At 39.1% G+C, this 23,458-nt stretch overlaps 1 protein-coding gene across 1 annotated transcript in view; it reads right to left on the bottom strand.

Annotated features, from left to right (window-relative positions):
• PPA1 (inorganic pyrophosphatase 1) overlaps positions 1-23,458 on the bottom strand; it is a 42,207-nt gene that overhangs the window by 14,112 nt on the left and 4,637 nt on the right. The window contains exons 3-6 of the mRNA XM_036998970.2: positions 5,826-5,879; positions 4,862-4,981; positions 2,950-3,036; positions 1,908-2,034 (exon numbers count right to left, since the gene is read on the bottom strand). Coding sequence (XP_036854865.1) covers positions 1,908-2,034; positions 2,950-3,036; positions 4,862-4,981; positions 5,826-5,879 — 388 coding nt within the window. The remainder of the gene's footprint in view (positions 1-1,907; positions 2,035-2,949; positions 3,037-4,861; positions 4,982-5,825; positions 5,880-23,458) is intronic.

Raw genomic sequence — 23,458 nt, 5'->3', positions numbered from 1 at the left:
GCTTATGTGCCTTTTGCCTATAGTCTTTCCATCTTCATGCATTTTCACAACTGATTAGGTCAGCATCTTGTCTTACTCCTTTTGGTGAGATTATTTCATACATTTGTAATACAGTCTTTTGTCACAGTTTGCACTCCAACCTGGAAATGATCTAATAAAAGATTTTTTTTAATTTGCATCTATTAAGGTCCACTTCTTGCGCTGTGTATTAGTTATCTATTGCTGCTATAACAAACTACCACAAACCTAGTGGCCCAAAAAACCCACGAAATTATTATCTTATAGTTTTGTGGGTCACAAGTTCCACACAGTCTCACCAGCCTAAAATTAAGGAGTTGACAGGGTCATGTCCTTTCTGAAGGCTCAAGGGGAGAATATGTTTCACTACCTCTTGAAGCTTTCATGAACAACCCATATTCTCTGGCATGTCCTCTCTTGCCCCCAATATATGTTTAAAGCCAGCAATGTCTTTCTCAGCCCTAGAGCTGTTGCCTCTCTCTGACTCATCCTCTGCCATCATGTCTTCCTCTAACCACAGCTGGGAAAGGTTCTCTGATTTCAAGGACTCATGTATTTAGACGGGGTCCACCTGGATAATCCAGGGTACTCTTCCCATCTCAAGATCTTAACCTTAATCACATCTGAAAGCCTATCTGCCATGTAAGGTAACATATTCAGAGGTTCTGAGGATCAGGAGATAGACATCTTTGGAAGGGAAGGCATTATTCTGCTTCTATAAAATGCTGTGGGTTTTGACAAATGCATACTCATGTTTCCACTATTACAGTGTTACGCCTGCAGTGGACAGAATTTTGCCTGTGCCCAAAAACTTGTACAGGAAAGTTCATAGCAGTAGCATTATTCCTGACAGGCAAAACAACTCAAATGTTTATCAACCAATGAATGGATAAACAGAATGTGATATATACAATGCAATATAATTCAGTCATGAAAAAGAATGAGTCCTGATACATGCTACAACATGGAAACATTATGCTAAGTAAAAGAAACCAGACACCAAAGGCCATGTATTGCAGAATTCCATGTATATGAAATATCCAGAATAGAGAAATCCATGCAGACAGAAAGCAGAAAGCAGTTTCTAGGGCCTGGGAGAAGGAGGGAATAGGAGTGACAGCTTAAAGGGGTGGAATTTCACTTTGGAGTGATGCAAATGTCCTGGAACTAAATAACAGTAATGGTTGCATAATGCTGTGAATGTACTAAATACCACATATTAAACTAGTTTAAAAGGTAAGTTTTATGTTAAGTCCATTTTACCACCAAAAAAAAAGAGAGAGAGAGAATGAAGTACTGATACATATTACAGTGTGGATTAACCTTGAAAACATGACACAAAGTGAAGGAAGCCAGGCATATTATCACATGATCTCATCTATGTGAAATGTTTAGAACATCTATAGAGACAGACAATAGATTAGTAGTTGCCACTGTCTAAGAGCAGTGAAGGTGAGGAGTAACTGCTGATACATACAGGTTTCCTATTAGAGTGGTGAACATGTTTTAGAATTAGATAGTGGTAATGGTTGTACAACCTAGTGCATATGTGAAAAATCACAGATTTGTACACTTTAAAATGGTGAATTTTATAGTATTAGGGTATTTCAATTTGAAAAAAAATAGAGGAAATGAATGCAAGTACGTAGAGAAAGAAAAGGAGACAATAGACACAAACTATCAGATGTTTTCTTTCCTAGAATGAAGGTTTAAGTTTATTTAGTTAACTATTAAGTTTCTGTAGTAGAAATAACAATGCTTTGTCAAGTGTTTTGTGACTGTTCTTTAACAATTTGAAGTCATGGGCTTATAGTTCTGCCATTATAGGTTCAGTTTGGTGGAGCATGAGACTTAGGTGTAAAGATTTCACACTTTTCAAATTTCCTTACCATTATAATTGGCTGCATCAGGATCGTCCACATTAATGGCAATGACTTTCCAGTCAGTTTCCCCTTCATCAATCATTGCCAGTATGCCCAGAACTTTCACTCTGATTATTTCACCTCTCGCGCACACCTGAGAACCAATAACCATGGTCAGGACAATACTACAGAGTGGAACTTTGGAAGAAAAATTTTCCTTGGTGGGTAATGGGAAATAAGGAAGATGCCAAGTTTCTGCAAACTTACCTTAAGATTGTTCCTTTAAGCAATTTTTAAAAAGCTAAGTAAATGCCCATCAATCCTATCAAAATTGAAAATAGGTATATTTATTTATAGATCCTAAGAAAGTCAGTAACATAGTACTGGGTAATTAATATTTTTTGAATTGTCATTGATTGTGCAGGGAATACATCATCCATAACTTGTTTCAAATACATATTCAAATGTGCTTTATGTTTTATTTTATAGAAGCTACTGAATTAGGCAAGTCATACAACTTAACCGCATGACTTGAAAAACTGAGTGACAACTTTCTTTTCAGTTGTTTACTATTTCCTCGAGCCTGAGAAAGATCATAAAGAAGTATAGCTAGAGGCAGAATCTCAGAGCAATCCTACATGACAGAGGAATCCCTACCATAAATCTCCAACTGGTAAGATCATTTCACTAACCACTTCAAATCATTAGGCAAGGTTTGCCTTGTATTGAGATGAGTTTTGACTCCTGGTACTCTTCACCTATTGTCTGGTCATCTGCCTTTTAAAGCAATGCAGAACACATCCACTTCTTCCATATATACATACATATTCCATATATACATATAGGCATAAACACATATACACACATTTTTTCTAGATTAGATTTAAGTGTACAAATTAGAATATACAAATGCTTAGATGAAATGAGAGCTTTTAATCTATCACCAAAAGACACATCATTATTTCACTAATGTTTGTATATTTTATTTACAGTATTTTTAAAGTATGGACTTTGTATATTTAATTAATATCATCTCAACACTAAAGAAAACAATTTCAGATTTCATTACCTTGCTTCCAATTTCACACACATCAATTGGGTCATTGTCACCACAACAGCCAGTGTGTTTGTCATTGTGTCCTGGGTCTTCCCAAGTCTAAAACAAAAAATAACACGTAGAATATATCATTCTTATACATGCTACTGCCAAAGTGGATCATGTTGACATTAATAGATAACATCCCATGAGTCTTTCTGTAAAAAATATTAATCTTCAGCTATTTCTTCTCACCTTTAAGAAAGTCTATATTCACATCTAAGAATCCTACAATTTTAATTAAATGCTAGGGCTCTTAGTAGGCATATAATGCTAAATTAATTTAAGCTTTAAAACAGATAATTATCCCATTCAATTTAAAACAAAGAAAACCAACTACCTAATAACTGAGACAACATGATAACGCAAATACAGACCCAAATATTTACTTTTAAAAGATATTAAAAGAAAAGTGCTTTGATGAACTATTTGTACTTTTTATCTTCTAATAACTAGATTTTCCTTGAAATCAATATCCAAAGCAGAGGGGGCTAGGTAATGATACTAAAATGGAAATATGTTCTGATGGTAAAGTATCATCACTGAACAGGAGCCAAAACTGAAAAGTTTAATCAGAATTTTCTGAAGCTTGAAATTGCCAGCTTTCTTTCCTGCTAAACAGCAAGACAGAGTCCTCGCAGAGCATCTCACAAGAGAACAGATGGCCTGTGTTTGCCCGCAAGTTCAGTTTAAAATTGATAATCGTTTTAGCTCTTTTCTCCCACAATCCAGAATGAGGATTGTGGGACTGGATTTGTTTACCTACTCAGCTGGTGTAAAGGCAAAAGGGTAAAAGTGAAGGGGGATAAAGGAAGACTGGATCCAGCAAAGCCAAATCGAACCTCCAGAAGATTAAGTATCTCAGCAATGTTTTCCTAAAGGGACAGTATTTCAAAGCTAACTACTAAATCAATTGAAGTACAAGGTGGAGTGCTACATTAGGACAGACAAATGACTTTGTGATTACCTAACAAAATGGGGGAGTCTGACCTACATTTTGGTAACCTATAAATTGTTTCATAGTAGATTCCATTTAATAGACTTACTAGTTACTAAAACCAAACTGTTTATCACTTGGAAAAAAATATATTGAACATTTCACGCAAAACTCATAAGTGCCACCACATTTGCCTAACCAAACCAGAATTAAATATCCATCATTTACTCATAATAGACATGTTTCTAGTAGTTCTTCATTCAAATATTAACCAAGAACCTACTATATACCCTGGCATTGTGCTTGGAATAAATTGGTAAACAATGCAGATATCCTCCCTCCTCAAAGGGTTGACTGTTGAGGAAAACAGAATCCTATTTTTACTTAACTACAAAGAAATTGGCTTAAAGAAGAAGGAATAAGGACTTTAAACATAAAAGGCAACAGCAGGTATTAAGTGCTTCATTCCTCACAATAGCCATATGAGCTCATTACTAGTAATATCTCTGCAGGAGATACTCACGTCCCGGGGTGGAAGAAACAGAAGCAAGTTAGGTGAGCTAGCAAGTAGTAGGACTTAGGATTTGAACCTTATTTTGTCTGGTGCCAAAATCAGTGCTTTTTAACCACTAGCCTGGATACTTTCTTAATAGATTTGCCACTCATTCCATAAAGAATTTGTATAGTTTATAACCAATCTATATAGAAAAATTAATTTCAGAAATGAAGAAACTTTCAAATGTGGATTTAAACATTGTAAATATTCACCTTTATATTTAGCTTAAAAATATGTTCTTCAAGGAAGTATTAAAATAAGTTAGTCCTTATGTATTTAAAATCTATAGCAAAGTCTTTCTGAAGATGTTTAAATCTTTTTTTAACTAACAATAGTAGGTTAATTTTTTGTAAGCTAATAAGTTCAATTTTAGCAACTGTACAAAAACAAACCTGAGGGATGGCACCATAGTTCCAGATATATCCTTTATAAGGGAATAAATTTGCAACATAACGAAGTTTTCCTTTTTTCACATCTTGCTTAATTGGGTTTAAAGGGTCCTTCGTAGCAATCTGAAATAAAAACATCAAAGCATTGTATATTTGGATGGAAAATACTATCCAAATAAGGATTTGAGGAAATGAATTATGGAATGCACATCCACTAATTCCACTTTAATGATATATCTTACCCTTAACATTTCTATAATCTGAAATAAAAGTTTCTCCATAATCAGCCTTTAAGTGGAGAACTTATTTGAGGTATACAAAAACTACCAAGAAGGAAAAAGAACATCTACTAATTCCAGAAACCAAAACCTAAAATTAGCTAGAATAAATCCTGACATTTGAGACATAAAAATACCAAGACTTTTATTGTCAGATCAAAATAAATATTTTGACCAATTTCAGCTTTCCTTTAAAGCATTTAAAAGTATTCAATTATTTGTCTATTACATGCAAAGTATGGTTACTTTCAAATAGCTTAACTGATATAAGCTATAAATATCCATAACACAAAGCAAATTTATTAGGTATCACCAGAAAGAAATTAACAAAATACAACAAAAATTCCAATGAAATCATTCGTGGCTGGGGTAATTAAAGAAAGCCTGGTGGAGAAATCAGTGATGGACATGGGATCAAGGCAGAGGAGAGAAAGGTAATTCTAGGCTTGGGGATGCCAGAAACAAAGGTATAGGGAAGGAAGTCTAGTATATTTGCAAATAGTTAATGGCTGAGTTTAGTTGAAGCACAAAGGGAAGATTGGCAGGCAATGCAAGACACAAATGGAAAACAGATTGGGATTAGAAGGAGGAAACCCTACGACTATAGCTGTTAAACCCTTGAGAAAGTCAGTGTGGCTAGATAAAAACTAATATCCTAAGTCTGACTATCAATGTAAGATGAAACATACCTCCATTTTTGCATTAGACCAGCGTGGTACTTCAACCACCATGTGGAACACATCCTGAAAAACACAGAGCAAGTAAGATGGGCACAGGAGCTAACTTGTTCTCTTACTTCAAGGAGCATGCCCTAGTTCTTCCAAAGTTAAACCGTTCATTTTATCAGATCTTTTTCAAGTCAATGGACTGCCAACAAAATTCATCAAAATAAGACTGAAGCATGAAAATATAAAGCAAATATAACAAAATAATTATAGAATCAAGGTGATAGGTATATAGTTGTTTATTGTATAATTCCTTAAACATTTTTATATGTTTCAATATAAATATACTACATTTATCATAATAAAAATGTTGGAGTGTGTGTGGAAAGAATGTTTCTATAAAGAAAGAACACAGTTTTTAAACATAGCAGAACTTGGGTCTCTGAGGAAGACCATCTTCAAGGATGTCATCTCCAGAGGTTGCGCATTTCCTCCAGTGACACTGCAGTTACTCACAATGTTTTTGGAACTTCTGCTTCAGAGGCAGTTTGTAAGACCAACCCCAGTTTAATCACTTTGTCATCCTTTAGTTTTAGCCTCAAACATCATCAGTCAGCTCCATTACCTACACTGTTCTCCCAATTTGGCTGTTTTTTAAAAGTCAAGGACTCCTCAAAAAGACAAAAAGTTTGCTTAGATAAAATGGTATGTTCCAAAAATATTTTAACCAATGACAATTCGATTGTAATTAGCTTACAGCCTTAAATCCACTACTTTAAAGTGGATGATGTATTTTAAAATTCCCACATGCTTACTGCTTAAAAACATGAAAGAAAATCATACTTTCTCATCTCATTTTGCACACCAGAATCAATTATCCAGAAAGAGGTTCTCTAATTAAAACTGACCTTTAAACAGTCAGAAAATAATTTTTACCAAGGAATAAAAATTCAAGTGCAGTCTTGTTTGAAGCTTCTACAAGGAAGCCAAATCTGCAATTACTCTTTTATAACATGTATATTTTTAAAAATCAATTTGAAGGGAAAATCACTTAGTTATGTACTTTCCCAGAATTACTTTTTTGCCACTTTGCATAAAAAAACAGAGACTGATAAACTAAAAGGGAACAAGTCAAAGGTTTCAAGGCAATAATTACAGCTGACTCTTAGGCAAGGAGAGGGTTAGGGTACTGGGGCACCACTACTGCCACCTAACCAATTATAGCCAAAAATCTCAGGGTAATGTTTGACTCCCCAAAAGCTTAACTACTGATAATAGCCTACTCCTGCTGCCCAGAAGCCTTACAGATAACAAAAAGTCAAATGACACAGATTTTGTATGTTATGTGTGTTACATAGTATATTCTTACAATAAAGTAAGCTAAAGAAAATGTATTTCCAAATTGATGCAAATCTCCAAATATTTTTCCAGTATATTTATTTTAAAAATCTGTATAAGTGGACCTCTGCAGATCAAATCTGTTGTGTTCAGGATCAACCGTCCCTTGCTGCTACTTTTAACCAAACAAAAAGCTACACAGACTTATATTCAAGAGTATAAAACTTCTGCCACTTATTTAAGTTCTTGGTCAAACCAAGGGAAACTAAAGCATTTCTATAGATTTCTGTTCCAAGCTTGCTTCTTGACATTTACCTGATACAACATAAAAACCAGAAAGAATGGAGATTTTCTTTAAATTCAGGACTAATCAAACTTCCTGATCCCTGTAAAGTAGTAAGTGGATGGTTTTAGAAAAAATAACACATTATTCCTGGGTAGGAAATCTCACATTAATTTTCATTCAACTCAGAGTAGGTTTTCAAGAATTGCATCTATCTAGTTAGTACCGCGCCTAGGTATTAAAGTGAAAGATCTTTGTGTCTGAAACAAGTCAGGGCTTTCAACGTTTTCAGCAGCAATAGCCTAAACGTTCACAAGATGGAGCTGTTACTACAGGAAAGATTGAGAGGAGAAAACTAAGGAGATCGGTTAATTTGGTTAATTTTGTTTAACAAAATAATACCAAATGAATAAACTGCCTCAAGAAAAAAAAGTAGCAAATAAAGCTAAAATCACTAATTCAAACTTTGGAAGCTATATTGAGCACTCCAATGGAATTAAATGATAAATACGTATAGATAGATCCTCAAAACATTATCTAATACTACAAACCTACATAAGTAATGGGAAGAAAAAATCATCAACATTACAGGAAAGAAAACACCTTTCAGAAAAGGTAAGATAGCTCTATAGTGAACAGAACTCCAAAAGCCTAAAGGTTTGCTGCTTTTTAGAAATTAGCTGGGCCAAAAATAGCAAGGAATATCCTGCAAGGAGCCTCAGAGCCAATTCATTCACTTTTTTTCAACAAATATTTATTGAGCACCACTGTTCTGTGCCACTTTTCTAGGCACTGAAGACTAACGGTGAACAGAATAAAAGTTCTTAACTCCCTAAGAGTTAGATCTCCAAACCAGGTCATTTCAGCTTGGAGGTTTCAGGCTACAGCTTGGGGTCCACAAACCTAGCTGAGTGACTTAGTCTGTAAAATGAGGGTCTAGCACATTTTCAAGTGAATATAGATGCTGTAGAGATTACTGTGTCTTTTTCAAAGTGGTGCATCTATGGTAGCTTTTAGAGAATATTTTCTCCAATTATTACCACAACAGAAAGTGGGTTTTTTTTTAAGTATTTTGATATTAAAAAGGGGGAGAGGGTGTTCCCAAAGTTTATCAGGAATTACTACTAAAGAACAGTTTATTTCTCCTAGATACCATGGCTAAAAATCAGCCTTAAAAAGAAAGGACATCATATACAAAAAAAAAAAGAAATCCTGTCATTTGCAACAACATGGATGGACCTGTTATGCTCAGTGAAGTAAGTCAGGTAGAGAAAGACAAATACCAAATGATTTCATTCATTTGTGGGTATAAAAACACAGCAAGACAGAAGGAACAAAAAAGCAGTGGACTCATAGACACTGAGATGGGACTAGTGGTTACGAGAAAGTTGGGGAAGATAGGTGGGGAGGAAGAAGAGGATTAAGGGGCACTATAATTCACAATCACAATATAGGAAGGTCACAGGGATGGTAAGAGCAGGGAGAATACAGTTAATGACTCTATAACATCTCACTACTTACAGACAGTGACTGCAATGGAGCAGGGGAGGTCTTGATAATATGGGTGAATGTTGAACCACTGTGATGTATATATGAAACCATTGTATGATTGTAAATCAGTGATACTTTAAGTAAAAAAAGAATGAAAAAAAAAACCTTTGTTGATGTTGCAAACTTAAAAGAAAAAGAAAGGACATTTTGATATATGTTCCAACATGCATGAACCTCGAGGACACTGTACTAACTGAAATAAGTCAATCACAAAAGGTCAAAAGCTGTATGATTCCTCTTACATGAGGTATCTAAAGAAGTCAAATTTAGAGAGTCAGAAAGTAAAAGAGTGGCTGCCAGGGGGCCAGGCAAGGGAGGAATGGGAGATAATATTTAATGGGTATATAATTTCAGTTCTGCAAGATAAAAGAGTTCTGGAGATGAAGCATGGGAATGGCGGCACCACAGTGTGAATGTATTTATACCTCTGAACTGTACACTTAAAAACAGTTGATGATAAATTTTATAAGTATATTACAATTTAAAAACTGGAAAAATTACATATTCTAATATTTCCAACATTTATGCATTTAAAATACTGAGACAAGATTTTAAGAAATTTAGTACAACCCTGTTACAAACTCATGCCTTCTTTCTTTAATCCCAATTGGTTTCAACTATTACTGAGCTCATCCTGGATTTATTGCCTTATTATCCCCATTGTTAGGACTTCTCAGAACTCTGTTTTCCACTTCTACTATGCTTTGGAGTCTAAATCCTTGCTCTGGCAGCAAGCTTTCAGCTCCCTGTTTATAATTTCTGAGAAAGCAAGGAAGAGGTTAGTACCCCTAACAGGATGGTTTGGACAAGCCTATAGGAGGAAAGGGGAAAGGCAGACTTCAACTTTTGCTTTGACGTCCCAAGGTCATAAAGATAACAATCAGTCTTATTTCCCAGATTTATGATCATTTCATCATTAAGACAAGAATGGTAATGTTAAAAATGCCCAGATTCTAAGGAGATTGGAAACCTAAGTCTAAATTATATCACTTCATTCATCAAAAAGATTTAAAATGGAATTGTTTTAGGGAATAGAACAAATGTAACCTACATGTTAATTAGGCTTTTAATTTCACAGAGTATATGGGAATATTATAGCAGTACAATGATCATAGGTCTCATCTCCAAACTGGTTAGTTTTTGAGGATCAATCAGTTGTCTGACAAGTTGTTTACTAATGAATAGGTTATGGCTATTTTGTAGGCTACTATTATTAATGTAAGGAAGTACATATATAGAGAACGTGCTCTTGCTTTAATTATATCCCATCTCTGAATCTTGGTAGTAAAGTTGAATGTATCTTTATTGGGAAACTTATGAATACCTCATCACTTCTGAACCATTTCCAACACTGGATCTGAAGCCTAGTGAACATGACAGGTGGTAAATATTACAAAATTACTTAAGTGGCTTAAATTAGACTTTCAAGTTGACCCATTATGTGTTTCCCTAGACAACTTTAGAAATCAAGTAAATACCAGACTTTGGAAGAAATACAAAATCACCTTCTGATTCCATTATCCTTTCTATTTTTCTGTTTTGCAATAAAATTTAGAGAAAAACAGTGGTGGCAGAAAGGATTTTCTTCTAAATTTACCTTGATGTTAGACATAAAGAAGCTAATAAAAAATGAAGGCAACTTGCCTTTTCTTTTTTAATTAAGGCATCTTTGATATACAATCTTATGAAGGTTTCACATGAGTAACTTTGTGGTTTCAACATTCCCATATTATCAATGCCCCCCACCCCACTGCAATCACAGTCCATCCGCATATTAAGATGCTATAGAGCCATTACTTTTCTTCTCTGTGCTATACTGCCTTCCCCACGACCTACCTATACTGTGAGTGCTAATTATAATGCCCCTTGACCCCCTCTTCATCCCTCCCTACCCACCTTCCCAACCCCTTCCCTTTGGAACCACTAGTCCCTTTTGGAGTCTGTGAGTCTGCTGCTGTTATGTTCTTTCAGTTTTGCTTTGTTGTTATATTCCACAAATGAGGGAAATCACTTGGTATATGTCTCCGCCTGGCTTATTTCACTGAGCATAATACCCTCTAGCTCCATCCATGTTGTTGCAAATGGTAGGATCTGTTTTTTCTTATGGCTAAGTAATATTCCATTGTGTATATGTACATCTTCTTTATCCATTCATCTACTGATGGACATTTAGGTTACTTCCATTTATTGGCTATTGTAAATAGTGCTGCAATAAACAGGGGTGCATATGTCTTTTTGAATCTGAGAAGTTTTCTTTGGGAAAATTCCTAGGGGTGGAATTCCTGGGTCAAATGGTATTTCTATTTTTAGTTTTTTAAGGAATCTCCATACTGCTTTCCACAATGGTTGAACTAATTTACATTCCCACCAGCAGTGTAGGAGGGTTCCCCTTTCTCCACATCCTTGCCAGCATTTGCTGTTTCTTGTCTTTTAGATGTTGGCCATCCAAACTGGTGTGAGGTGATATCTCATAGTGGTTTTAATTTGCATTTCCCTGATAATTAGCGACGCAGAGCATCTTTTCATGTGCCTGTTGGCCATCTGAATTTCTTCTTTGGAGAAGTGTCTGTTCAGATTCTCCACTCATTTTTTAATCAGGTTATTTGTTTTTTGGGTGTTGAGGTATGCAAGCTCTTTATATATTTTTTAATGTTAACCCCTTATTGGATAAGTCATTTATGAATATATTCTCCCATACTGTAGGATGCCTTTTTGTTCTGCTGATGGAGTCCTTTGCTTTACAAAAGCTTTTTAGTTTGATGTAGTCCCACTTGTTCATTTTTGCTTTTGTTTCCCTTGCCCGAGGAGATGTGTTCAGGAAAAAAGTTGCTCGTGTTTATATTCAAGAGATTTTGAAGGCTGCTTGACTTTTTAAAAAATTTCTAGAGTATTTTTTTCAGTATAAAATCCCTATCAGAAGAGCTCATGTATTTAATAAGGAAGTGCTCCACCCCCATAGAAGTGTTTCTGAAAAGGTGTAGCAGGTCTCATCATTTCCAAGAGTATTATGCTTTACTCAGTGCTCCTCAAGTGACAATGGCTCTTAACTCTTAGTTTTAAATTTTGGCTTCAAAGTCAGTTTTGTGATTACAGGATATAATCTAAGTTGTTAAAAGTAAATGAGTCCTCCTGGTGCACTGTTGGTAGGATTGTAAATTGGTGCAGCCACTATGGAAAACAGTATGGAGTGTCCTCAAAACACTAAAAATAGAAAAACCATATAATCTAGCAATCCCACTTCTGGGCATATAGCCCAAAGAAATTAAATCAAAACTTTCAGATATCTGCACTCTCATGTTCACTGCAGCATTATTCATAATAGCCAAGATATGGAAGCAACCTAAGTGTCCACCACTAGATGAATGGATAAAGAAGATGTGGGGTATATATAGAGAGAGTGGAATGTTATTTGGTCTCAAAAAGGAAGGACACCTTGCTATTTTTGGCAACATGGATAAATGTGAAGGATATTCTGCTAAATGAAGTAAGTCAAAGAGAGAAAGACAAATACTCTATATCACTTATATGTGGAATCTCAAAAAGTAAAACTCGGAAACAGAGTATAATGGTGGTTTCTAGGGGCTGGAGGAAATGGGGGGATGTTGCTCAAAGGGTACAAACTTTCAGTTATAAGACGATTAAGTTCTGGAGATCTAATGTACAGCATGGTTCTATAAAATTTGCTAAGAGAGCAGATCTTAAGTGTTCTTACCATAACACAAAAGGTGAATATGTGAGGTGACAGAGAACTCAATTAGCTTGATTGGGAGATCATTTCACAATATATATGTATTTATCAAAACATCACACTATACACCTTAAATAAATACAATGATTTTTGTCAATCATACCTTAATAAAGCTGAAAAAGTTTTACTTTAAAAATTAAAAATGGGTTCTTGAATTATTTCATTGATAAGTGACAAGTCTATCAGAAGCTGACAGAAACATACATGATGGCCAAATTTCACACTGTGTGCACCTTATTCCTTTAGAACTGTAACTCCACAAAGGAAAACATGACTTCTGCCAACCAAAAGAAAATTCACTCTCATGGTATTAAGAGTCCAGGGGAGATAGTTAACCTGTTAAAATTTTTAAAAACATGTTCAGTAATACCCATTTTCCAATTACACAGATTTTCTACTCACAGCAACAAACTTTTGTGTTTGGTAACATGTGCTGCCGTATTTACCTATAAAGAGTATTAAAATTTAATTGGCATGTCATAACTAAGAATAAGCTCCTATTTTTTTCCCTCAGATGAGCATTTAAGAAGACTAAATTTTGAAAACAGGTATTCTTATCACAATCTCTGTTTACTTTCTTCTTTATAAAATCAAGCAAAAGAGTGCATTTCCATGTGTCAAATTTTTCTATGATTTGCAACGACTAAGAATTTTTACCATAGAACCTTTCCCAAAAGGCACATTAACACCAAATTGCAATTTCAGAGACTTCACAGACCTCAGAAATCCATTGATGGGCATTTCAGAGTCTTGGGCCATCAAGAATCTCTGGACTAGTAGACTTGACTTCATAGCCTTCCCAAAGGAAGAAAGTTCTTATTCATTTCCAAAGTCTTAAAAAAAAAAAAAAGAAAGGCAAGTTTTTTCCCCCTCTGCATTATCAGAGATATTCACTGCAGCAAATTTGGAAAATAAAAAAAGCCAAAGTAAAAGCCACCCTACATATATACCTGTAAGCACACATGACACTTAGCTCAGTGGTTAAGACCACAGGTTCTGAGCCAGAACACCTGGGTTTGAATCCTGTGCTTCTACCCCTTATGAGTTCTAGTTGGTAATCCTGAACAATGGGGTTAATAAAAGAACCTAGCTTAGAGAATGACATGATGGCTAAATGAGATAGCCTACTGTGGATATAATCAAAGTTCCTGTGGCCAGGATTCTCACCTGGCCCTGGTTGGCTTGCTCACTACTCACGTGTGGGCAATACATTGCTATTGACTCTACATAAAGAGCTCTGCCCAGTGCTCTGGGGGACATGGTGGCAAGGCTGCAAGCCAGCAGAAGAGGAGAGCAGAGGCTGGAGTGGTGGCAGCGCCAAGAACAGAGGCCCAGAGGGTGGCTGTGTGGGCAGAGAGGCCCAGAGGATGGTTGTGTGGGTAGAGAAGCCCAGAGGTGGAGACCGGCTTGCTGAATGCAGACTCGCTCTGAGTGGACAAGATTTTAGTGATTGATCTGCCACTGTGGAAATAAAGTTGGGTATAACCCTTTCACCCCAAGAAAGTTCTACTGTCATTTCTTTGGTCACATTGAATCCATAGTGAACTTGCCCAGGGCTGGAACCCATTGGCAAAACATCCACATAAAGGCTTTAGTATTGTGCTTGAGATATGGGAAGCATTCAATAAATATTAATATATATACATATATATTTAACAGTGATTTTTATTGAGACTTCATCAATAGACGATATTTACAGAATCATGGGACATCAGGGTAGGATGTAATCTGAAACCCCACTAAGCCTAACAGTGCTCGAAGGCAAACTAACTTGCCTAATGTAGCAAAGCCACTTAATGGTAAAACCAGGACAAAAATCAAGATTTCTTGCTCCTAGTTCAGTGATTTTTTTACTCTATAAAATAGAGCCCTGACAAAGGGCTTGTTTGTGTTTATACAGAGGATCAAAGCCTAATTTGGCTACCCAGAAAATGAATTAAGATACGATATGAAGAAGAACTTCCAACATCAACATTCTCTGGAAGTCATTCCAGAAGATGATCATCAAAAAACTTCAACAAAGATCCTGGCATTGTTGCAGTTGTAGCTGCATTCATCCCACCGGTTCCTGGACTTGCCATTGGAATGAAGGAGATATCTAAGCTGGCCTGTGCATACAGTAAAACAACAAATTTGACTGGATCTATATTGTCAGAACTCAACCAAGAATTAGGAGAAGTGCAAGTTGCAGTGCTCCAAAATTGTGCAACTATAGACTATCTACTGTTAAAAGAACATATGGGATGTGAACAGTTCCCAGGAATGTGTTGTTTTAATTTGTCTGATTTTTCTCAAAGTATTCAAATTCAGTTAGACAATATCCATCATATCATTGATAAGTTTTCACAAATGCCTAGGGTGCCTAACTGGTTTTCTTGGTTTCACTGGATATGGCTGGTAATTGTAGGTCTGCTTTGTAGGTAGCTGTATTCCTATTATGTTAATGTGTGCATGCAATTTAATTAATAGTTTAAAACCTATACATCCTTATGTTACACTACAAGAAGATATGTCAAAGAAATAATCAATCTTCCCATGTTTTCTTCTGCCTGCTACTTCTATAGCTTTTCTTCTTCCTTCCTAATTACAACCCTTAAGTAGAATTTGTGCCTCATATCGAAATTACCCAGTATCATAATTCTTCCAAGTGGTAAAGATACCTCAAGACAAATGCTGGGCATAGAAGCCGCAGGGCATAAATCTGCAAAGAAGTAAAAAGCTAACCTTTTCAAACAATATTGCTTCTCTCTCACTTACCAACTTTACATTTCCCTGTATGGCCCCGGAAGATGACTGATTAGCCAGAGACAGGTAAGATTCCTCAAGGGAGGAACAACCTAAGACAGGCACAGTCGCAGGGGGGCCATCAGGTGAGAAATTGGGGATCAACAGAGGTGAGGCTTAGAACCTCACCCCCCCTGTTTCGAAAAAAATCTTCTGCATCCGTGGATGTTTTGTTGTCCTTGTCTAGCTTGGATTAATACTTAGTCTATAGGCACACAGCTGATCATGTACATTTGCCCTCTTACAGCACTAAACTATGTTTTCTACCTTTATCTTGCATCTACCTACCACTTCAGCATTTTATTAAAAATACTACTACTACTAATAATAATAATAATAATAAGGGAGAAATGTGGGATTCACATATAAATCAAGTATAAAAATCAAACAAATATTCATATTTGACCTGATTGTTTATAGTTCATGATGCGTGATCAAAATCGAAAGTTTCTGTGATGACTGCCCTTGCACTGTTCACCATGTAAGAACTTATTCACTATGTAAGAATTTGTTCACCATGTAAAAACTTGTTTGTTATGCTTCAGAAGATCGGAGATTGTTGAGAATTAGGCTTGGGGTTGATTAATGATTGTGCATTGAGTCCCCTATACAGAATATTATTGTTGTTAACAACCATATGATCAATAAATATGAGAGATGCCCTCTCAAAAAAAAAAAGAAATAGAGCCCAGAGAGGCTTGAGAAATAACAAATCATTGTGGTCAACACCATCAACCTATTTTTATTTTTTTGGTTGTTGTGTATTGAGGCTTCATTATAAAGCCAGACATTATGATTGCACATTATATGCTTATTTAATTTTCACAACTTTAAGTTGATAAACCACAGAGATTATGGTTAGAATATTGCTTTCAAAATTTAGTCACCTTAAAGCTCATTGGAGGAGAAAAAAAAGGAGTTTATTCACAGTTATAAATGCCAAGTAAGCTTAATTATTATCAGTTTTCATCTGTGTTCCCAGTTCTAACTTTGGTTTGGAAAACACAAAACCAAACGATAAATAAAACAACAGAAAACTCAAGCATTCTATATAAAGTTGGGGAAGACAAATGGCGTTTAAATTATTCAGTAACAATTTTAAAACTCCAACTTATGCAACTGTCTATAAGAAGAAAAAGAAAATTCAAAGCAAAGTGAACCCTGTAAGGAAGTAAGTAATGTATAAAGAACCCACCTGAGTAGTATATCTCCTCTTAAAGTTTTAGATAGTGAGATAGTATCTTTAAAAAGTTAAAAATGATACACAACTGCAGAATGTAATTGTGGGGAAGTTGGGGTTCCTAGGGCCAGGATCCTCACTGAACTTAAACCACCTGACAATGTAGCTGGCCTGTTGCTAGGCTGCCGCTTCCACACCTATAGGCAATAGCTATTGTGCTACATAGAGAGCTGTCCCAGTGCTCTGGGCAGAGGTAGAGACGCTAGTGCTCGACCAACTGCCGGAGAACAAGCTGGGTAATAAACCCTTTCACCCCAAGAATGTTTTGCTGTTGATTCCTTTGGTCACACTGAATCCATAGCGAACTTGCCCGGGGCTGAAACCCATTGGCAAGACAATTGGCAAAAGTTGGCAGGGTTCATTGTTGACCAAGGGAAAAGACAGGCTGCCCTTATGGGAGGGGTACTTCAGCGGGCTGCCTCTGTGAATGGGGAGACAGTGGATCATCCCCCAATGTGTATGTGGTCTGACAGGGCTTGCCTCCTAGAGGACTGGGCCCCACCCCAAGACTGGAGGCAAGTGGAGTTGACACCTGAGGCAGAAGGGGTGGCTCTTGGTAGAGTGAGCGGATTCTTTGAGAAGCAGAGTGCCCGTGAGGCAGAGGGGACTGTGGATTGGCTGCTTCTCACGGTCTTAAAAAGGTCTACAGAGGAGACCCAAGAAATTGCGGCGTGAGAACACAAGCTGCAAACTTCAGTAGATTCCCTGAGGAGGGAAATGGCATTGTTGCAAGAGGCAGCAGAAGAATGCGAGCTGCAAACCTCTGTGGATTCCCTGAGGAGGGAGATGGCCTTGATGCGGGAGGACGCAGCACGAGAGCGCTGGCAGCAAGGAGCCATTGGAGACAAGATGGCAGCGCTGCCAGTTGTTCTGAAGGAGGAAGAGGCCATCAAGGAAAAAGACGAACTCCTGAGGGAAGCACAGGTGGGGGTGGGGGGTGGGGGTGGGGGGTGGTGGCAGGAGAACATCAGCTGCAAAGCATTGAGCTTAAAGTAAGAGACCTTCTGAAGACAGATGTAGGATTGCTGTGAGGCACAGTAGAAAAGGTAAAGGTTGTAGCAGAAGAGAGCACTCGGGGGAGGGGAGAGAAAGGTGTCATCAGCCCCAGAAATGGAGGAGCTGGGGAAGGATGGGAGTGGTGCCGGAGGCACTGCCGCCTCCTGTATTGAAAGCACGCCCAGTGGTTGTAAAGAAAATAAAAACCCAGCAGCTGAAAGTTCCCCAAGGAGAGGAGCAGCCCCCTCCCCAGGTCGTGGAGCACTCTATGCTCCACCCCTACACTCAGGCTGAGCTGGTGGATTTGGGCTCCCAGTTTAGGCAGAAGCCCTTGGAGTCAATATCAGCTTGGCTCCTGCGCGTGTGGGACTTAGGGGTAGATGGAATTGTTCTGTCAGGATCAGAGATGGGAAAGCTGACTTCCCTGACAGTGCAGCCTGCCTTGAGGCAGCAATTGCAAAATGCACATCAGACCCTAGGGAGTCACTCCCTCCTCATTGGTTTATGGCTGCACTTCGTGCTTGTGTGGCCCAATCCGGGTGATCCACCATCCTCTCCTGTTAGATGGCAGACATATGCTGAGCTCCAACAGGTGCTACGAGAGCTAGGCATAAGAAATGCCATCTATAGTCCAGAGAATTATAACCCAGATGAAGAGATTTTCACTACTGGGATGAGAAATATTGTACTTCAAACGGCTCCTACATCCCTCTTTGGGTCCCTAGTGGCCATTCTTTCCCCTCACTTAGGGCAGCCCATAAGCAAGGTGACATGTACAGTAGCAGAAGGAGACATGTACAGTACAGGAGAGGCAGAAGCAATGAAAATCCAGAAAGAAATAAGACCTGTTACTCACAAGAAGAATTTACAGGGCCCTATGAAGGTTACAAGGACCCAGATGTGGGTTAATTTAATACGGGCAGGAGCAGATGGAAGGAAATTAGATAGGAAGTCCAATAGGATCTTACTAGAGCTATGGCAACAGCTGAAACCAGAGCAGAAGTTCTAGCCATTAAGGCCAAAGAGGCAGAGGTCAGAGACAGAGCCATGAGTCCGGCCTGTGTGTTTGCAAGACTTCCTGCTGGAGAACAAGCCAACCTCACTTGAACCCACACAGACATGTGATTGGGGAACATGGTTTGACTGAGGGAAAGGTCAAGGTATCTGTCCTGAGGGACCAGGGGGGTACCAGGGCCACATGTTGAAATAGCTATCCATTGGTCCCCAGTGAACACACAATATGTCCTGGCTCTGGTGTACACAGGGGCTGAATGTTCACTGATTCATGGTAACCCTGAGCGGTTCCCCAGGACCTCCACTATCATAGATGGATACAGGGGTAAGGCTATCAGGGTGAGAAAAGCCCAAATCCCTTTGGGAATAGGGCATCTATCCTCAAAAGAGTATACTGTGTATATATCTCCTATTCCTGAGTATATTTTGGGGATTAATATCCTGCAGGGTCTATGGTTGCAGACCACTGCAGGTGAGTTCAGACTGAGAGTACGTGTGGTGAAGGCAGTTCTGAGGGGACATGGTAGGCACCCACCCATAGGTTTGCCTGTGCCTCGGCGGGTGACTAATACCAAACAATACAAACTGCCTGGAGGGCATAAAGAGATTGGAGAAACTCTCCAGGAGCTGGAAAAGATGGGTATTATAAAGCCCACCCATAGTCCTTTCAATTCCCCAGAGTGGCCTATAAAAAGCCATATGGCTCCTGGAGTATGACTGTGGATTATAGAGAACTGAATAAAGTCATAGCCCCTATGCATGCTGCTGTCCCCTCTATTGCAGGCTTGATGGATACCCTCAGCCATGAACTAGAAACATACCATTATGTGGTAGATCTTGCTAATGCCTTCTTTTTCATTGACATTGAGCACGAAAGTCAGGAACAGTTTGCCTTCACATGGAAAGGACGGCAATGGACTTTCACTGTCCTCTCACAGGGATACCTCCACAGCCCTACCATCTGTCATGGACTTGTAGCCCAGGACTTGGCTACATGGGAGAAACGGTCAATGGTGCAGCTGTACCATTATATTGATGATGTCATGCTCACATCCAATTCTCTTTCAGATCTAGAAGGTGCAGCACCTAGACTGCTGCAACATTTACAGGAGAAAGGATGGGCTGTGAGCAGCACCAAGGTTCAGGGACCTGGTTTGTCTGTTAAATTCTTGGGGATCATCTGGTCAGGTAAGACCAAAGTTATACCAGAAGCAGTTACAGACAAAGTCCAGGCCTTTCCTACCCCCACAACTGTAACATTGCTACAGGAATTTCTGGGTCTTCTAGGCTACTGGAGAGTGTTTATACCACATTTGGCGCAAATTCTGAAGCCCTTATACCGGTAGGTATGAAAGGGTGTCAGGTGGGACTGGGATGAGACATGTGCATCTGCCTTTACTACAGCAAAACGGGCAGTCAAGGCCATGTAGGCCTTGAGTGTGATAGACCCATCAAGGGCCCGTGAGCCGGAGTTCATGTCACTGAAGATGGTTATGGCTGGGGTCTATGGCAGTGGCTTGAATGAACTCGCCAACCCATTGGATTCTGGTCACAACTCTGGAAGGGGGCAGAGTTACGATACACTTTGATAGAAAAACGACTGACTGCTGTGTATCACGCCTTGCTGGCTACAGAACCCATCACTGGAATGGCCCCAATAAAGGTAATAACCACCTATCCCATCTTGGGGTGGGTACGAGACTGGACCCAAAAGCCAAGGAGTGGTGTGGCACAAACACCCACACTAGCCAAGTGGGGTGCTTACCTACAGCAGCATAGTGCCTTCTCTAGTAGCCCCTTGAGTGAAGAACTCCAATGCTTGCTGGGGCCAGTGACATATACCAGTGAAAAGCAGGAAGAACTTGCTTTTGAACCATTAATAGCAGAGTCTCTATTGGGAGGGAAGAGCCCCTATACCCGAAGATGCATGGTATACAGATGGCTCCAGCTGTTGGCAGCCCCCAAAATGGAGGGCCATAGCTTTCCATCCTAAGACTGAGACAATATGGATGGAAGATGGAGAGGGGAAGAGCAGCCAATGGGCAGAGTTGCAGGCTGTGTGGCTTGTGATCAGCCAGGAGCCCTCCCCTATAGTTGTCTGCACTGACAGCTGGGCTGTCTATCGGGGCTTGACACTGTGGCTACCAACCTGGTACCATGCCAACTGGTTGGTCACCGACCCCTTTGGGGGCAAGACTTATGGGCCTGTGGTCAGACCAAAATAATTACAGTATACCACGTGACAGGTCATTTGCCACTGGCATCCCCAGGAAATCATGAGACAGATAAATTGGCCTGGATACGTTGCTTAGAAGGAAAGTCTGCCTCTGATGTAGCCCAATGGCTACATCAGCGTTTGTTGCATGCAGGGCAAAAGACAATGTGGCTGTAGCCCATCGGTGGGGCTTGCCTTTGACCTTCGAAGAAGTTAGTAGAGCCTGGCAGGAGTGTGTCGTGTGCTCCAAAAGGGACTTACACCGAGTTCCACAACAACATGGGACAATAGCTAAGGGGCCTATATCCCTTGTCAGGTGGCAGATAGACTATATTGGGCCTCTACCGTGTCAGAAGGATATCGGTATGCAATGACTTGTGTGGACACAGCTACTGGACTTCTGGTTGCTTTTCCTACCCGTTGTGCAGACCAGCAGGCGACCAAAAGAGGCCTGGAGTGTCTCTTTGCTGCCTATGGCCGACCACAGGTGATTGAGAGTGATCAGAGCACCCATTTTACTGGACATACACTGCAAGAATGGGTACGACAGCTGGGAATCAAGTGGAAGTTTCATGTGCCATACAATCCTACCGCAGCAGACATGATAGAGAGGCACAATGGCTTGTTAAAATCCGGACTAAAGATACCAATAGTCTGCGGGGATGGTCAGTCCGCTTATGGATCATACTACGGCGTTTGAATGAAACCCCCCGAAAGGGAGCTTTGAGCCCCACAGACATGTTAACACATATGGCAGCCTCCCCCATACAACTGCAAGTACAAACCAAGGAAGAATCACTGAAGCCAAGGTTTGGCCACCAGAATAACATCTTGCTGCCAGCACCAACTGCACTGAACCCTGGAGACTCCACTGAGTGGACGTGGCCTTGGACCTTTTGACACACGGACCAAGGATGGCTGGCTCTCCTGGCACCTTGGGGACAAGGCCTGGAAGCTGACCTCCTGTGTATTCCTGGAATAACAGCAGAGTGGCCGCCAAAGGTCACAGTAGTATATCCTGAACAGCCAGAAGGTAAGAGCATCTTACTGGGGAATTTTGTTTTATCATTACGGCCAGTGCATGCACCTCCAGTAGCACTATATGTAGACCCTTCAGGAACCCCCATGAGGAAAGGAGTAAAAGTATGGTATAGTAGACCTGGAAGGAACCCCCTTCCTGCTACAGTCCTATCACAGAACCACTCTCTTGCATGCATCCTACCTGATGGACAAGATTTGCCTATGTTGGTGGCATTAAAACGTGTGTCTTATCACCCTTAAAGTCTTTGTGGACTGGGAACTTCCTCCGGCTTGAGAATTATTATAATTTTTGTATCAAAATCTTGCTGTATCTTAATTTTTATTATCTCTAAGTTGTTGTTATCCTCTGTTGCTATTGTGGAATCTGGTTACAGTGCTCCAGCTTTCTCGTACAGGGACCATTGCAGAAGATTGAAAGCATGTAGATTGTAAGGCAAAAATCCTGGAGGGGTGGAGTGTGGGGAAGCTGGGGTTCCTATGGCCAGAATCCTCACTGAACTTAAACCACCTGATGATGTGACTGGTCTGTTGCTAGGCTACCGCTTCCACACCTTTAGGCAATAAGCTATTATTGCACTATATAGAGAGCTCGGCCCAGTGCTCTGGGCAGAGGCAGAGATGCTAGTGCTCGACCTATCGCTGGAGAACAAGACAGGTAATAAACCAAACCCTTTCACCCCAAGAAGGTTTTGCTGTTGATACCTTTGGTCACACTGAATCCATAGCAAACTTGTCCAGTGCTGAAACCCATTGGCAAGACAATAAAATTTCTGAAGCATCAATCTATTTGATTAGAAGTTTTTTTTAAAAGAGAAAAGAGTTTCATATTTATACATCCTGCCAACAGTTATTTGAAAAACAAGTAGAAACCTGTATTGTTAGAATTAGTATTTAACATCAAAGTTTAAGATACAGCATAGAAAAATACCAAACTTCTAAAATTAAAACAGCAAGTCATGATATTTGAGTTCTTTAAGATTTAGATAAAGCTTTAATCTGCCCAGTGTTTCACAGTTTATGCTATGTTCTGGATTTTTAAATTTTGTTTTCTCAGTATTTTATTTCAGAGGACACTCTGAGCCCCAGGTATTTTTATACTTGATCCCAAAATAGACATACAACAAAGGACATCCCTACAATAAGAAAAGAATCCAGTGAGTCCTTGCTTTTCCCTTCTTCCACCCAACAGATTGGGAAACATCCAAGCAGGGTATGAGTGACAAGAAATTCCAGAACTGGCTGGACTGATTACTTAATGGCATGTATACCAAACTGAATGCTATCCACATTGGAAAGGTCCTGATGTTGAGAATATAAGCCCTTGGGCATTTTTCCTTAATAGAATGACTGAGCTATGTTAAAGATACTTTTGCTCATTATGATCCCTCAAAGGACTGACCATATTAGGGAAAAAAAGTCTATGTTCACAAATTTAAAATGTATTTAC

Source organism: Manis javanica, chromosome 7 (genome assembly GCF_040802235.1).
Source record: "Manis javanica isolate MJ-LG chromosome 7, MJ_LKY, whole genome shotgun sequence".
In the NCBI taxonomy this organism is placed as follows: Eukaryota; Metazoa; Chordata; class Mammalia; order Pholidota; family Manidae; genus Manis; species Manis javanica.
This window is presented reverse-complemented; position numbering and strand designations above follow the sequence as displayed.